This window comes from Haliotis cracherodii, unplaced genomic scaffold, assembly GCF_022045235.1.
Source record: "Haliotis cracherodii isolate W230 unplaced genomic scaffold, xgHalCrac1.p SCAF_34, whole genome shotgun sequence".
NCBI lineage: Eukaryota > Metazoa > Mollusca > Gastropoda > Lepetellida > Haliotidae > Haliotis > Haliotis cracherodii.
In genome coordinates, this window is record NW_027266291.1 from 621,788 (window position 1) to 633,797 (window position 12,010).

General features: G+C 39.4%; 1 protein-coding gene across 1 annotated transcript in view; it reads left to right on the top strand.

The window, feature by feature from the left end:
* Positions 1-1,444: 1,444 nt before the first annotated feature.
* The window catches only part of LOC139477669 (uncharacterized), a 63,627-nt gene continuing 53,061 nt past the window's right edge, over positions 1,445-12,010 (top strand). The window contains exons 1-4 of the mRNA XM_071260046.1: positions 1,445-1,571; positions 1,925-1,980; positions 3,743-3,861; positions 6,897-7,128. Of these exons, the coding sequence (XP_071116147.1) occupies positions 1,445-1,571; positions 1,925-1,980; positions 3,743-3,861; positions 6,897-7,128 (534 nt within the window). The remainder of the gene's footprint in view (positions 1,572-1,924; positions 1,981-3,742; positions 3,862-6,896; positions 7,129-12,010) is intronic.

Consider the following 12,010-nt stretch of genomic DNA (forward strand, 5'->3'; position numbering starts at 1 on the left):
ATAGGTTATGCCATTTTTTGGTGATTTTTGCTTGTTTACACTTTTAATTTCTTATTTTGAGATGGGTAAGTTTAAGCTTGTTTCTGGGATTTTGAGGGATAGTTAAGCTGCTTTATCGGCGTTTTCATTACCGTATATTCCTACGTGGACGGGAATCCATAAGAATGTTATTTGTTTGCCTGCCTTAGTTAGGTCGTTGGAGCTTTAAAGTATTTGATTTATTAATTTAGGTCGGTTTTGGGTATTTTTGTTTTGGAGGGCTTGCAAGTCCACTTAGGGTGTATTAGGATTATTTTTGTGGTTTTTGGATTCTTGATTAAGGAGGTCTGAGGCCGGGAACTGAGCTGGCTCCTTTTATAGCGAGCAGGGAACGGGCGGTGTTCATCCGGGAATCCGGGCACCGCACGATTTGGTTTACATTGGACGGGCACCGTCCGGGTATCGGGAGATTACCGGCCGATTCCCGCCAGATGACCGGTCAGTCACTGGACGGTATAAGCCTACTATTTTTTCCAAAATCCTTCAGACACCCTCTAACCACCGGCCGATCATCTTTGGTTTCATGACTACTGCACCGATGGAGAGAGAGAGAGAGGTCAAGGTCACTGCGACAAGTCGGGCATTTTTTTCACTGTGACAAACCTGATTGAAATTTTGAATAATTACAAGTTCTGGGTGGCGATCGGACAAAATACTTAACAGTATATTAATAGTGAGTGTTAAGCCTTACTCTGAAGCTTGAAATATGTGTTATTTATGCTAATACTAAGAGGACTGGAATGGATCTTGCATCGTCATAGGACTATGTTGATTCAGTGATGTCGTCCCAAAGTCAAAATACGACGATCCGACCCTCGGAAGAAAGGAAGCGACACCTAAGCAGCGATGAACCAAACGAACTTTCGATCTCAGATTATCGGGGATGTAAACACTGCCGGTTGCACGTCGGAGTGCACGAAAGATGTGTCTTCAATAATGGCGGCCATTGACAAGCTGATCACACGTTTCGATGCACGCTTTGATCATATTGAATCCCGTCTTCTAGATAAAGTTAAAGATACGATAGAATCAGAAATAACAATTATGAGAGGTGAAATATCCAGTAGTGTCGAAAAAGTCAATAGGCGAGTGAACAATATAGCAGACAGAAGTGATGAGAAGATCGACAGGTTACAGAAAGAAGTAGGTGAACTGAAAAAGACCAGTTCCACATACGCCGATACAGCAAGAACAGCTCCTAGTCTACTAAATACTGTCATTAGAAATATCCCGGAGTGTCAGACTGAAGATGTATGTGCCAAAGTTAATAGCTAGTCTGATATGTGAAGGACTGAAGCTGAGAGATATTATCGTTGAATCGGCGTAAAGAAAAATGTCAAGAAATCCTAGGTACCCTTGGGTAATTGTAGCTAGGTGTCGTAATGTAGATGACAAGAGAGATATCATGGCAGAAAAGAAGAAACTACGAGATAGCAGGAACTACAAATATGTCTGCATCATGAACGACAAGTCACCACAACAAAGACTGATTGAAGCAAACATGAAGGTCCTCGTCGACACTGTTGGAAATGGTCAGTTGAAAGTGTCAAGCGATAGGATACATAAAGTTAAAGACGACAACGAAGGGTGGCAGCGTGGTCGACATCACAACAGCAGACGACACAGACGCCATAGTGGTGTGTACGAAAGGAACAACACACAATAGTTGACGGCAATAGCTGGTTTGGACAGAATAGAACTGTGCTACATATACGTTCCAAGTATGGATCAGGGGGCGTGGGCTTCCTAGTAAAAGGCTCTATTTTAAACGACTTTAATGTGTGTGTTTTAGAAAATTCAAATGAGGGCATATTCTGGATTAGACTTACACATAAAACCATTGTAAACTCTCATATTACAGCATGTGTTTGCTATTTGCCTCCAGAAAACACTACTAGAAATGTTGATGCAAATGATTATTTTGATAACCTTCTTTTGCAGGTACATCGATACTTTGAACCAGGTGTTTCATTTATTTGTGGTGATTTTAATAGTCGTTGTGGCAATTTACTAGATTATGTAGATATGTCCAACTATCAACTCCCATGGTCATGTATTTACGGATTTTCTAATTAATGCCAATTATGATATTGTTAACGGTATGACTATACATATGTGTCATCAAGAGGGTGCTCAGTGGTGGACGATTGCATATGCCCATATGACAACCTACACGGTATCACAGACTTTGATGTGACCCGACCGAATGCACTGGTTGACGCGGTAGGGTGTGTCTCGGGGTATGACGCTAGAACTGTGTTAAAGCTAGACCACTCGCTTCTCACGTGGAATGTGAAATTGGACCTCACGTCAGCCCTAGATGAATATAGATCGAATAATTTTGAAAAATATCAAAGTACCAGCTGCTGAATGACGTCATCGACAAGTTGGATTCCAATAAGCAAGAACAGGGGGATATTGACGAGGCATATAGTGAGTTTACAGACAGCCTGTTATCAGAAATGCAACAAACACTTCCCACACGTACTGTTGTCATTAACAACGGTAAAAGTAATAAGAAGAGACGAACTCGGAAAGAATGGTGGAACGACAACCTGTCTGTACTTTGGAATGACATGGTATCAGCAGAGAGGACTTGGACTAAATGTCAGGGACCAGGTAAACAGCAGTGCAAAAGTGTATATGAATATAATTATTTTAATTTGAAGTTTACACGATATACGGCTTTTCCATTGCACGAGAGGTCGGTCACATGAACGCGAAATTGACGTTCATAAGTGTATGAATGACACAATTTGACGTTCATACGTTTTTCACGAGATCGTGCTCTTGAAATGACGTGAACACTGACGGACTACTTCCACATTCCTGGGGAAACTCCTGGGAATTCCCTAGCACGAAAACATACATAAGCGTTCTTTCTGATCATTTAGAACCTTTATTCTTGGTGACAGCGTTTCAGTATACACCGAGAAATGTCAGAGAGCGTGACTGCATGATTGTTCACGAATATCCTCGCTGCGGCCTATCCTAATGAACAAACGAAGAAATGCACATCTAAACAGTCGTAGTATCGACTCAATCCGTGCCTAGGCTGACATTGAGCGTCTCCAGCAATCTTTGAATTTACCTTAGTGTCTGTTTGACGCATCTTTATTCACCTTCCAATGATCGGCCAGTTGATCAATGATGACTAACACATGTAACCGCCACAGGTTCATTAACAACTTCAGAAATCTCGCCCGTCACGTTTATCGTGTCGACCATTTTAACGTCTTGTACTTGATGTAAATGTATTACGACGCGCTGTCTTTGTGACTGACTTACTGAGGTAGTTATTTACAGACCTTTCTCATCCAATGAGGATATGATTTGAACACATGTGCTGCGTAAGATGTTTCTGAAGAGCAAGTTGTGCATTCATACGCCCATGTCACCTCTCTTTTTGAGGAACTATTTTACTCCGCGATATAGCTGGTTGTTGTATGGCTGTCAGTGTAAACATGAAGTCACACACGTACTAAATAAAATGGTGTTTAATGCTTGGTCTACATCCTTTGGGGTAAGAAATTGTGATAATTTAAAAAAAAATAAGAATTGACTTTCACTTTGTGTGAGTTCATTGGAGTATGAACCTTCATAGAGTGAGGGCCCAAAGTGTATGAACGTCGGATCTAAGGGTAATTTGTTTGACAGAACTGTTCAACGGACTAAACGCCAACATACTAATGCTGTTCTTCAGGAGCTAGAAAATCTGTGTGATACGGACTCCGGAGAATTCTGGAAGAAAATCGGCCGGATAGGAGTTGGACAGGAGAGAAAAAAGAAATCTCAATGGAGGTGTTACTACAGGATGGGACTGTGAGTAATGAAACGAACAGTATGCTTGAAGAATGGAGACGATCGTACTACGAACTTCTCAATAATCACTCGACTGGAAACCCAGTGCCTGTTCCTAATATATTAACGAAGACGAACACGATGAGCTAAATGCGCCCATCTCCTTGGATGAAGAAAAATTAACCATCAGCAAAACGAAAAATGGTAAATCACCTGCTCCAGATGAGATCCCAACTGAAGTGCTCTGTAGTAATAATTGTGTACTTTTTCTCCATAAACTGTTAATTAGGTGTTTTAAAACTGGAATCCTACCATCTAGTTGGAGTAAAGGAATTATCTCTCCTGTTCCCAAATCAGGGGGTGATCCGAGGGACCCCTGGCTTATCGAGGCATCACTCTCACTAGTTGTGTGTATAAACTCTACTGTGGTATTCTAAATCGAAGATTGACGAAACATGTGGAAGACAATGATCTACTACATGATAGAACACGTAATAGAAACCCGTAAATCCCATCGAAAGTCAACGTACACTGCCTTCATTGACTTCCGTAAAGCTTGATAGCCTTGACAGAAACCCGTTGTGGGAAAATTTGACTGAAACAGACATGTATCAAGCTCGTGTCTCCATATACAAAAACGTTCAATGCTGTGTGCGAATCAACGGACTCCATACACCATGGTTTGATGTGCGATGTGGTCTAAAACAAGGCTGTTTGCTATAACCGCTATTATCTTATATGTACAGAAATGATCTGTTAGTTACCATTAGTAATTTGTCAATTGGGGTGAATGTCGATGATAACAATATCTGTGTTTTAGCCTATGATGATGATGTCGTCCTTTTAGCCGAGAATGAAAATGATTTAAGTGTAATTGGATGTTTTACATATGTGGTGTGAAAATAACAAAATGACCGTCAATGTATCAAAGTCAAAGGTCATACACTTTCGACCTCCATCTACAACTAAGTGTACATGTATCTTTAAGTGTGGTGATGATGTCATGGAAATTGTGGAGAGTTATAACTATCTTTGTCTGCTCCTTACTGAGCATTTAGATTATAAACGTATGGCTAAAGCTGCAGCTGCGTCTGCTGGTAGAGCTTTTGGTTTGCTTATTATGAAGTTTAAACTTCTTGGTGGAATGAATTATCATACTTTTACAAAGTTGTATAACACAATGGTGTGGTCTGCCCTAGATTATGGGTCATGTATATGGGATGTGTATGAGTTTTCATGTGTAAATGCGGTACAAAATAGAGCTATGCGCTTCTTTTTAGGTCTACGTAAATATGCACCAAATAATGCTGTAATTTGTGATATGGGCTGGACCCCAACATTTATTATGCAATGTTGTGGTGTTGTCAGATTTCATAGACGTTTGTGTAATATAGACCCTGATCGGATAACATCAAAAATATGTGTATGGGGCTATAACAAAGCACTTTTTAATAAAAGAAATTGGGTTTTTAGGGTAATAAAAAAGCTATCCGATCTTGGCCTAAATCATTTTGCTAATATCGCCAATAATTATTGTGTCAAATATGTAGTTACATCTGTCAAGAGTAAAATGTATGATATATTCCGTACAAAGTGGAGTGAGGATGTGGAAAAGTGTAAATGGTACGGGAGGAAACAAATTAAGAATGTATTGTAATTTTAAGTATTTTCCAAATTGTGAGTTTTATGTTAGTAATTTTATGCCTCGTTTTTATAGACGAGCAATTGCTAGTTTTAGAAGTGGAACAGCCCCTATAAGGATTGAGACGGGACGATACGATGGCACAGTTTTAAATGAGAGATATTGTTTTTCATGTCAGAATATTTTAGAAGATGAATGCCATGTTTTACTTAAATGTCGTTTATACAATGTTGAGAGATCCAAGTTACTATGCTTTAACACTTGTCCAAATTTTGATATTTTACCTGTTATTGAAAAGTTATGTTTTATACTGTCCAGTCATGATGTTTGCTATGGTACGGCCATGTGGAGTGGCTCAAATTTTAATAAGATGCTGTATTTTATAATGTACATTGATGAGGTGAGACTTAAATAAAAAATCTGTCTGTCTGCCTGTCTGTGTGACAGATGTGGACAAAAATCTGTGGCACGCCGGGGCATCGGTGAAACATCGTTCGGCGACCGTTGTATATGTGATAAAACTCTCACAGGTACACAGGAGCTGTCAAACAACATTGGCATTGCAAGTGATCTGACGAAGCGTCAGAGCTACTTTTGCAGATATAAGAGGAAATGGGTTATTGCCTATTTTAAAAATGGACAATTAATTACAAAACATGTGGATCACATTTGGGGACATGAAGGTGCCCAACGAAAACAACATCAAGAGAAATCCAATAGAGAGGCCACTTAATCACAGCGATCTCAATTAAAGGTGATATCAATGACAGGCCATATAGAGATTCTAGGAGCGCTTCAGACAACAGAAGTGAAAAAGATGGTGGCGTGATCAGGGCTTCTCTCACTCGCCTAAAGGGCCTGATAACTGTTGAAATGATTCGATCCAAACTTGTGATGGCCAAACAACACTTGTGATGCTAGATTGTCTATACTGCAGTCGGATATTGAAGGTCTACATAGAAAATTAGAAGATAGTAATTTCAATGATTATGTTAAGTAATTTCACATCGTTATATTACAAGAAACAACTTTGTGATTTCGATATACTCCTTGCAAAAGCTCGTACAATTGTTAACATTGGGAGATTCTCTGGAGGTATGTACATGTATGTAAAGGAAACAATCTAATTCTTTTGTGTACAATACCCTTTAATAACTGATAATACCATATCCATTAAACTGTCGAAATCACCATTTAGCTGTGATAAGGACATTCTATTACTTGGAATTTACATGCCACCACGCGGGTTAAACTATAACAGTGTATCGGGAAAAACAGGTCTTGGGGTCAGAACTAGAACATCGGCTATTAGATCATTCAACCAATAGTTACCTGTTTACCTTTCGTTAAAGTGGAACAGACCAGAAAACACACATGTTGAGGAATTCACAGTTCAGGACAATGTCTGTTTCAGCTCGGCTTCAGCAAATGTCCAACAGCATCCAAGAATTCATGAGGTGTCTTCTGCGCATGCCCACTGGCCTTACTTCTTCCCTGGCCCGTTTCCTCAAAGTACTGACAAACTTGACAGGAGTCTGATCACCCGGCGGGTGGCAGTGGCCCGAGACATCTTTAAGGAAGTCCCCAACAGTGGAACATTTCCCACGGCAGGTCTTGATGAGACATCTCCAGTGTGTGACCTTATAGTAAGTGAACCCATCAAAGAATACTTGTGAGGTTCCTCTCTGAGACTCCATGTACTCAGCCATATACCAATAATTGCACATATATTGCTACCATAGTAAATCTGTATAAATATGTATGCATGCTCGACCAAGATGTTTGTGTATATATTCTATATTTATATGGCGTGACATAGGATCAGATTGATTGTTCCCTATTTTAACTGATAGCGGCCTGTCTTGCAGGAAGCTGTCTATGAAGTTTAAATTTGCCATATTCCCTTCTACCTTACTGACTTAGACGTCATGTAATATAGTATGGTACCTATAGTACATGTGAGATTAGACTCAAGTTATGGAGAAGTTTGATCTATTTAATGTGTTCTGATTCAACCTAACATTGTATTTAACATTGTTTGTTAATCTTCATTGAGTTTCCTATTTTATATATCATTGGGAAAAACTTCTCTACATCTTTGCTAATAAAACCCACGCAACCCGACACAGATCAAAAGCAACTTATAAACACAATCATAATCTGATTAATCTGTATCACTTAACGAGTTGGAGCAGCTTACTCTGCCCACAGTTGGGAGCAGCCAAACTAATTAGTAGGTAACACCAGGCTGTTACACAGGTCACGGTGGACTCGTCTATCTGACGATTGGGATATCTGACAAATGGAATGTCTGACAAATGGGATGTCTGACGATTTGGATGTCTGACAAATGGGATGTCTGACAAATTGGATGTCTGACGATTGGGATGTCTGACAATTGGGAGTGAAGCACTGTTCCATACAAAACTATTTAAGCAATGCTACTTGGTTTAATTCTTTTTGCAATGTTTTCCTTGGTGATTACACATAAGATACAGATTTACCTATGTGTAATGATTATAATGAGTTTGATACAGATCCTTGTGTGAATGTGTCATAGTCGATGAGATAGATCAATGATGTGTACTAAAAGATGGTTAATATTCTGTCAAAAATGTGATAATACCGTTGGCTTTTATGAAGGCATTATTTAATAGACTATTTGAGTCTGGCGTTATTCCTGATGTTTCGACTAGAGTTGTTTGTATCCCTATTCACACAATGGTTAACGTAGTAATTCCAGATAAGTACCGTCGTATCTCACTTTTCGGCGTCTTACGTCTACAACACTACGCTATGTAAACGACTAATGCCCTGGTCAAATAGAAGGAATAAAATACCAGAACCTAAAGCCTGCCTTATATAGGGTCATTCAATTGCTGACTATACATTTACATTATATGCTATGAAACAGAAAATGTAAGCAAAACGAAACGCAAACGTCATGTGGCTTTTGTAGCTTTTAAGAAAGTTTTTGATTTACTAAATCGGGATAAGTTTGGGCATCTTTTAAAGTCCTATGGTCTCAAAGCTAAAATATTGAACGCTTTAAGAAATATTTATGAATGTGTTGAAACCAAATGTAAGACGTTATTTTATCTGTCCAAATGGTTTACGCCAAAAATGCCTTTAGTCTTCTCATTGTTAAAATGTGAACTGCTAAAGAAAGTTATTTCTTATGGCAAACATCGTTTCAGTCATTTCCTGATATATTCGAATTAGTACTGTTATTCGCTGACCACTTTATTTTACTATCAGACAGCGCCAATGAGTGAAGGAACTAATTAAATTCTACAAAATCCATTCCGATGTGTACTCTTTCGTAAAAGGATATTTCCCATTATAATAAAAGATTAATTGAAGACGTACCCAGCACCAAATATCTTGGTTAAGTCTTTAATTCTCAAGGACTTTTTAAAAAATCAGGAATAGTTCATCAGACTTAGCCATTAAAGGAATTAACAGTAAGTTTGACAATTTTCAACTACGGTAAAAGATGTTTCACACGCAAGTACAACCGATTCGATTATATGGTGCTGCTGGGTGGGGATTCCAACAATAGGCTACACTAGAAAAACGTCCCTCTGCTAACGTGTAAAAAGTCTGTTAGTTTCGGATATTACCAATTGTCGTCGTGGATCAATTTCACCCATGTCATGGTCCAGTGCCTCTATGTTCCTCGACTTTGTTTCCGGCACTGTTCGGTAAACTTTGGCGGTCGTCATTGTACAGTGTGTGATCATTTGGGTCATTTGAATTAGTGGCCTAACTATTTATTTCTCTAGTAATCTAATGACACTCTCAAACCATGTAATGACTGGATGTATGTTGTCTCTCGTATGTCCGCTACCATATTCTTGTATGGAAAATGTTTTTTTGTATTTGTGCTTTGCAAACATTAGGGGAATTTAAAGCTACATTCAGATATTATCTCATGTATTCATATTTCCTGATCAATAATTGTACGTAGCTTGTTATGAATCTTTAATGATACCGTTGGATAGCTATACTCAGCCCTTATTTTGATACTTACATCTCCAGTGTAGATATAATAGTTAGTTTGCTATTCATGTTTAACCCGTGTTTAGAAACACACGCTGGCTTGTCGCCTCAGTCAGTTGTGTTCCCCGGGGTTCAAGCAGAGGATGTCTCTCCGACGTCCGCGTGTGCTGCAAATACATTTTCAGACTTTCTAAATCTAGTATATTTACCCTCTAGGCTCCGTTAAATCCATAACTAAATTACAAACAGGTCACACCAAACTAAACAGCCACCTTCAAACACTAAACATACACGCAACAGGCACATGCCCACACTGCACTCAACAAGAAACCACAGAACATGCACTCATCCACTGCCCACACTACAATACCCCCCCCCCCCCCCCCCCCCCCCCCCCACACACACACACACACCCACCCCACCCCCACCCCCCTTCCTGGGTTGCACAAATCCTTTCCATCATACTATTTTGCAAATACAATAACGTGTGCGACATACATTTGCAGTCGGAAAGCGCACGTAAAATCCCCTCACTCAGTCAGTCAGTCCGTTAAAACGTTCACGATTGTCTCGCTACTGGAGTGGTCACATTCGAAACTCAGGTTTCGTCAGTAAGTGGGTTCGGGGCTATGTCGATCTATATTCTGACTGTGGCTTGTTTTACTGATGTTGTTGTTGCATTAGGTGTTTAAGAGGTCGCCTTCTGCCTAGGCAATTTCGGCTGACCTGTCCCTCTTTGGGACTCCTGTGTGTGAGAAGGGTTCACATATCTATTGTGATTTCGGTGTTCACATAATTTCTGTTTTTGCATTGATATGATTTCTATTTTCTTATATTGATATGATTTCATTTTTATCCTTGGCTGCTCTGTTTATATACGTTCGAGCAGCTGTCCATCTCTCGGAAATAGAGTTAGTTTGGCCTTCGCTATTGCATCTCTTGGCTTTAGGAGATCTATGACAGATAGCGGATCTAACTGCAATTCTTGTTTTAACCTAGCCCGGGCTGGGGCATGGTCTTGACATTCTAGTAACAGGTGGTCAATGGTTTCAGCCTGATTGCAAGATGAACAAACCTTGTCATAGTGCTTTTTGTGACCAAGTCTGAGGCGTGAGATAGCAGTTTCAATTTTCCTTTCATTTGAGTATGAGTTTGGCTTTTGTTGGACCTTGGGTTGAATTTTGTATAGCCATCTGCCGATCTTACTTGCGTCCCATTGGGCTTGCCATCTTTTTGCTATTGAGGCTTTGATTTTGCTTTTTATCTCTAGTTTACTAAAGGGAATAGGCTGTATATCCGCTTTGTCTAGAGCTAGCTTCGCCAGTGAGTCTGCTTTTTCATTTCCATGAAATATCTATGTGAGAGGGGATCCAACACAGCTCCACCTGTTGCCCTTGGTCCGATAGTTTTGTATATTCGTATAGAATATTGTTGACTGTGTTTGGCCTGGAGTTTGAGTTTCTCCCACTGATGCCCTGAAGTGCACTTAGCGAGTCTGATAGGACGACTGCCTTTTCTTCCGGGAGTTCCGGTATGAGTTTGAGCGCATGATGAATTGCCTCCAATTCATGTTGTACTGAACTAAACGTAGTTACTATATATGGTTTGTAACACTGAGTTTTGCTATAATCCGTGGATAAGCAACTTTCCCTTGATTTCTAAACTATTAGTAACTAGTGTTTCTAGTACTCAGTTTTTCTAGCAATACTTGGAAAACCAACCATCCCGTGTTTGACTAGGCGCTTAGTGAGTAGTGATTCCAATACTCCTGTTTTTCTAGTAATCCATGGATAACCAACCTTCCCGTGATTAACTAACTATTTGGGAACTTAGTATTTCCTTGTTCCGTCAAAGTGACAGAAACTTGACTAGTTGTTATTCAGACGTAATCGTCTATTTTTGTAGTCAAAGTGACTCATTATTGGGATAAACTCTTGGTGTTTATTTCCTCTTTGTTTTCTGAGCCGAGGTTATTCACTCATTAGAGTGTGGAGTTAATTGTCTCAGGAGTTGATTGGTCGCAGCCGGCTTAATTGGCAGTGGAGGCACCGGGTCCATATCTTGCCCAAGTGTTGTTTTGGCTACCTTCCTTTTTTATACCTGTAATACAGTTGTTTGGCTCAAACTTAATTTTTTATTTGCGCTGATAAAATTATTTTGTGATCTGTGTGAGCGCAGAGTGGATTTAATTGTAATTGTCAACACAAGTACAATTAGACCTTATTTAATAAACCTGTGAACCTTAAGTCCCTTTGAACGTGTATTAATATATTTAGCTCATAACTTATCATTTGCTTACGATAAAATAAAACTGTCTTTATGTGTTTACTTTTATGTACGGCATAATGTTCGCACTTGCTGTGTGTAAATGGTTTTGTTTCTTGGCCTTCTTCTTCTTCTTCTTCTTCTTCTTCTTCTTCTCCTTCTTCTTCTTCTAGACTAACGAAATATATTTGTTTGAAATATACGAAGATTTTACGATGTAACCGGCTGATGCCAGTTTTGTCGATACATGTCTTGAATGTT